Raw genomic sequence first — 5,879 nt, 5'->3', positions numbered from 1 at the left:
AGGGCGAATAGGGTTGATCCCATGAGAAGTGCCTAATCAAGTACGAGGTCCTTCGCTTACTTTATAATCTAGACTAATATCAATTAAAAGCAATAACAAGAAACTAATTCACTAATTAATATTTCAAACTACTAACTTGTAGAGAAAGACAAATGAAGAAAGTACACTAAGTACTAAGGTTCTACGGTTTAGATTCCACTAATAGTCCAAAAAGGCAAGCGAATAAATTTAACCCTTTAAAATACACCTATTTAATAAATAATGTAATACTGAGAAAAGATCACAAGCTCTTCTTATGGCATTTGAATCCTTTCCAAAGCAGAGGATACACTTTGCAAGGAGCAGGGGAAGAGGGTTGGGCAGAAAAAAGGACCCTTTACACATAAAACTGTATCAAATTCAAAAGGAAAAGAAAAATGAATCCATCACTTTAAACATCAACAATTAATACCTCTTGAATCCCCATGCCGAAACTGAAAAAAGAGGGTAATCATGCCAGCAAATGATAAAATAGCCACTTTCTTCCTTGATCTTAAAGCCATCATAGTTGCAACTCTGCAGCACTCTCATTGCCTGCTTCATTCCGTTGTAGCTTAAATTAATCTTTCCAAAACCTGCAAACTCTAGCCTAGGAATCCATTTGTCAAGTTTCTCATGCCTTGCCTTTCTTTCAAGTCCTTCACAAGCTATGATGCTCTTAATTTCTTCTCCAAAAAGGAACTTTTCAATCTTTTGTCGTTCAACTGGTGCCCTGGGAAGGGTATTCTCTAAGCAATCAAAAAGTGCTGCATAAAATTTCAGTGCTTCATCGACTCTTTCCATCAAACCATGGCAGTTGTGGTTTGATTCATGTTCAGTTACTACCATAAGTTTTGGGGAAAGGCCCCACAGGGCGTTCAGAAAGCTTAATGTTTTTGGAGGTGGTGATGATTGAGAATCAGGACTGGCACCGTACAAACTCATCACATCTCGCTCAAGAAAATCGCCTAAAGTACGAGGATTCATATGCAAAACTCCAGGCAAATGAACTGAGCTCGAGTTATTTGGCACAGATGGTGAGTTCCTTCGCATTGTATCATCATCATATGCCAAAAGAGAATGCAGCTGAAGCACAGAACTAATGGCAACAGCTTCTCCAGACTTTACGCGTAAACTTTCAATATCAAGATTCTCTAATTTGCTGACCATTGGGCAAAACTGAAAAGGTATGTCCAGTTTTTCAGCAGCTTCCTGCAGCCGAACAGCCATTTGATCTAATACCTCTTTCTGTTCATGAATTCCTGTAATTCTAAGGTGAGGGGGCCCTTCTTGCCTTGCTTTTAGTTCCTCGAGAAGATTAATCCACTGCGCTGGCTCAAAACAATGAAGATCAATGATATGCACAACTTTCTCCCCTTCCATAGTTTCTAGAATGGCTTGGTTGGTAATCACATAAGAAAGCCTCAAAAAGGGACAATACTCAAAGAATAATTTCTGTGCAAGAATAATTTCAGCAGCACATGTTAGTTTGGTTGAATTCAGGGCCTTGTGTAATCCAGGCCTCCAGCCTTTCAGCACGCGATCAGCAAGTGCTTCTGTGAAGTAAGCAACAATCCTCTGAACTATGTCACCATCAGGAGATGCAAGAAGTGAAATCTGCTCAAGTCCACTGCTAGCACTATCAAGGCTGCCGGCTGCAACACATCTCGCACAGGCTGTGAGAAAGCCGAATAGCCACATTCCTCTCTCATCAGATTTCATCTCCCTCAACAATGTGTAAGGAGAACCTATACTTGGTGAAAGTGACATCAAGAAGAAGAAAAGAGGTGATGATCCCTCTTCCTGAGCAATTCCTGCCACTAAAAGCATAATTCATGTAAAATTGAGTTAGAAATACTGTTCTAGGTATGTAATGAATCTATAGATCATAGAACATGGAAATGCAACTTAAATTTTACAAATGACCTGTTTTTGCCCAACTAGAATGTAAAAAGATTGCACTTAGACAACAATCAACAATTAATTTAGTCTCGATGTTATTAATTTTATCTTCCAACCTTTCCAACTTGTGAAATGAAAGAAAATTTTCTTTCATGGTTCCAGCCATCGTTGGCTAAATGGTTAACAGACAGGGCAAATGGATATCACCGAAATGACCAGTGTACTAGTAACAGATGCAAATCAAGAATATATTTCAACTGATCTGATTGCTAATAAATCCATGAGATTTAACAATGAGTACAGACTATAGAATTGAAATGGGGTGACAGTGAACTTACTAGCTTACTAGCAAGTAATGACCCTTGAAGGCTGATGAAATATTTCTTGAAAGAAGAGAAAATTCAGGCAGCAAAATGGTAACTTTAACAAAAGGCCCACAAAAATGGACCTATGACGGGCTTTTAGCAGCTTGCTGGTTTTTGGGAACTGTAGAGGGGCTTTTGTTGCACAAAAATAAGTCAAAAATGGTGCTAAAACTAATTGTCCTGAAGGACTTTACCATGGCAGCATTGCATATGACAATTCAAAGGGTAGTCTTTGTCCTCGAGTGGATTGTTGTCCATAGATGGCTTCGAAGAGGAATAAAGGAATTTGTGAATCACAGAGCCCTCTCTTCCTGCTCACTATGAGTTTGTTTTTGTCACCATTCCTTCTGGATGGGAATAAAAGTTGGCCAAATTTGGTTTTTATTCCTAGCAAAACGCAAATCCAAACATGTATTATCAAAAATACAACTTTTATTTTTAGTAAACAGAAGAATAATCAACTTTTTTTGTTGCTTAGTGGTTAGTTGGGGATTGCAAGGTAAGTCGTACAAATTCCTCCAAAACCATAATCTTGTTTTCTTTTCACAAATGTAGACTATAAATTTGGTATTTTCTTCTTGCGTTAAGGTAAAAGGGACAAGAAGTTTCTGGGAAAAGCCAAAAGTAGTCTACTAGTAAATTGAGAATGTAACGTTAGACATGGAATTTTGGACGTGAGTGCTTGGAGTTTCCCAAAATCACATGCTAAAGGCTCTAATCCAAGAAAGAAGTCTTACACTATTGTCTGACCATATAGCATCTAATCCTTCACAAGTTGAGTAGACTTGCTAAATAATTGCGAGACTATTAAGGGGGGCTATAAACCAACCTCCTCTCTACCTGGTTTTATGGGGAGCTAAATTTTCTTGACACTACGTAGTATTGCTAAATAATTGCGAGAGTATTAACCAAGCTAAAGCCCTAGAAATTGAATAACGAGATTGAGGATTGTGAGATAAAAGAGAAGAAAAATAATCACGGACTACTTTTTTACCTTATGTATTTGCACTTGATCATATGGTCATATTTTGTACCCTTAATCAATTTTAATGGGGTTGGGCTAACGTTAAAATGGATTTAAGTATTAATTTTCTTCTAAAAGTGAGGTTCATTGGCAAAAGTGTGTCAATGCAAAAGGATTAATAATTATTTGATTGCATTCATGTGGTAAATTTTATATAATTTATGTGTACTAATAAGCGGACAGTCTTCTAAAATATCTTTTTTCGTAATATTATCATTTTCAATTCTGACTCCTATCATCTTTGACCGGTTCATAATTATTGATTCTATGTGTAAAATTTAAGAATAATGTGTGAATCGTTCATAAACAGGGCAACGTTTCTGGTTTTACTTGAACTTTGCAGAGAGAAAACTTACATATTTTCTTTAGCTGATTGAGAGCTCGAAATTTGAGCTTAGAGACTTCTTGTTTACAAGTGAATTTCGTCTATTGTTTTGATTGAAAAAATTCTAGAATCTGTGAACTATTGTCGGCAAAGCATATATGAGACTCTATACAAAGCAAATTCTAATAAGTGCATTTTGGCATGTAAACATCATCCAATCAAAAGCTATATCCCTTCAAGAAAGGACAGTCAACAAACTGTTTACAGTCTTAGCATTTGCTTAGGCAAACTTGATAGAAAAATAATACAGTTTGTCAGCTCGTTATCAAAATTGAGTACTTGTCTCGTTTGTCTTAAGCGGTGGTCGGTCCTAACAATATTTTGCTTAGTATGGGCGTCTTCAACAAGTGACATTTTGTAGCTTTATGGGTATATTTTTGTGATATTTCCAATGTTTCTCAGTATATAAATCTGGCATCGTAGAGTCTTGTTCCAGATTTAGCACATAGTCGAGATGAAATGATGATTAGTACAACAAAGCTTAATAATCGTTAGAATAGCTGCTTCATGTTTTATTCATGTGGAAGTTAATGACCAAATTAAGTAGTTGTCAAAAAACACAAGATGCATTAGAATCATATTTCTAAGATTGGAATAAAGATTGAGTTTTGGTCGTTGTAGGTTTGGCTAAGCCAAATAGACGAGACGTTCAATACTAAGTCGGAGTCAATATTTCACCTTTCAGATAGAGATTTGGCATAATAATGTTCTAGTGAGTTTCGTCACAATTGGATGTATTTTGCTGTGACTTGTTGTATAGTGTAGTCCTTGTAAAGAGAATAATGACATTAAACAATTTAACCGCAAATATCTATGAAATTGTTGAAGAATCTCCAAATGCCCATCAAATTGTAATTCATTGTACTCCAAGAATGAGAACTGCTGTTTGTTTAAACACTACAACTCAAGCATATGTTATTCCATAGGTTGAGATTTAAAAAAAAAAAAAGTTTATTCTCTGCTTATATTTAGAAAAGGTGATTAGAATGTCAATACACACAAAAAAAAAAAGGGGGGGGGGGGGGAGTAAAGGAGAATCACAATATTGGTGGACGAGAACATTAGATGGACACTTTAACTAGTATTCTAGTTAGGAAGAATTAAAACAACAAAAAAATTAAGGGCAAATTACACTTTATCCCCTGTGGTTTAGTATTTTTTACATAATCCCCCTATGGTTTCAAAAGCTATACATAACCCCCTCATGATTTGAATTAAAGTGTCAAAGTGACAAAAATAATCATTTGTAATGGAGTCACCTAAAATGTCAAAAATACCCTTATGTAAAGTTGAAAATTATTTATTAACTAAGGGAGGTTATGTGTATATTTTAAAAACTATAAGGGGGTTATATGGCAAAGTATTAAATTATAAGGGAGTTATATAGTAAAACATAAAATCATACGGAGTTAGTATGTCATATATTTATAAGGGTAATTTTGGTATTTTTAAAAGTTCCGTTACGAATGATCATTTCCATTTTTTTGATACTTTAATCCAAACCATGAGAGGGTTATATATAGCTTTTGAAATCATAAGAAGATTATATAGAAAAACACTAAATCACAAGGGAGTAAAGTATAATTTACCCAAAAATTAATCGTTAGAGTTGGTGATTTAGGCATGAAACCCTTGCGAAATAAAGCTTATCAAATAACTTATAATTACAAAAAAAAAAAAAAAAAAAACATAGCCAGGATTATTTGAGCAAATGATGTCCACAAGGTTGTCGCAATTGTACTCATTCTGTGCGGATTGGGCCTATCTTAGTGTGACAACCAACTAATCCTGACTAGAATGACGTGAGTAACAATTATAACTAATTAATATTTTAGAACAGAAATTCTTAATATAAAAAAGAACGAAATGTAGAAGAGGAAAACATTATTTAAAAAAAAAAACAATTCAGAAGGTTCAGAACTCTATTATTGAGTTTGACTTAGCCAACAGTATTCTTATGCTTCATATAAATGTACGCAAAAATATCCAAAAGGGGAGCTGCGAAACTTTGAAGGGGAATCGCTTCAACTGGTTTTGCTTATGCAATTGTTTGCTTTGTCTTCTAAACTGGAGAAGTTGCCTCTTGGTGTATTACATTTTTTTTTCCACAAATGATAATAGCTTTCTAAATATTAACACTTGATACTACAAGGATTACTTACAAAAGGAACATTAGCCCTTTCAT

The 5,879-nt window shown here is 35.0% G+C and overlaps 1 protein-coding gene across 1 annotated transcript; it reads right to left on the bottom strand.

The window, feature by feature from the left end:
* Window positions 1-242: 242 nt before the first annotated feature.
* On the bottom strand, window positions 243-2,443 carry LOC113724303 (scarecrow-like protein 3). Its single transcript, XM_072075799.1, has 2 exons — window positions 2,259-2,443; window positions 243-1,838 (listed from the first exon to the last, which is right to left on the bottom strand). Coding segments are annotated over exons 1-2 (1,395 nt in total). The 5' UTR covers window positions 2,260-2,443; the 3' UTR covers window positions 243-444.
* Between the last annotated feature and the right edge of the window lie 3,436 nt (window positions 2,444-5,879).

Source organism: Coffea arabica, chromosome 2c, assembly GCF_036785885.1.
Source record: "Coffea arabica cultivar ET-39 chromosome 2c, Coffea Arabica ET-39 HiFi, whole genome shotgun sequence".
NCBI classification, from domain to species: Eukaryota; Viridiplantae; Streptophyta; class Magnoliopsida; order Gentianales; family Rubiaceae; genus Coffea; species Coffea arabica.
This window is presented reverse-complemented; position numbering and strand designations above follow the sequence as displayed.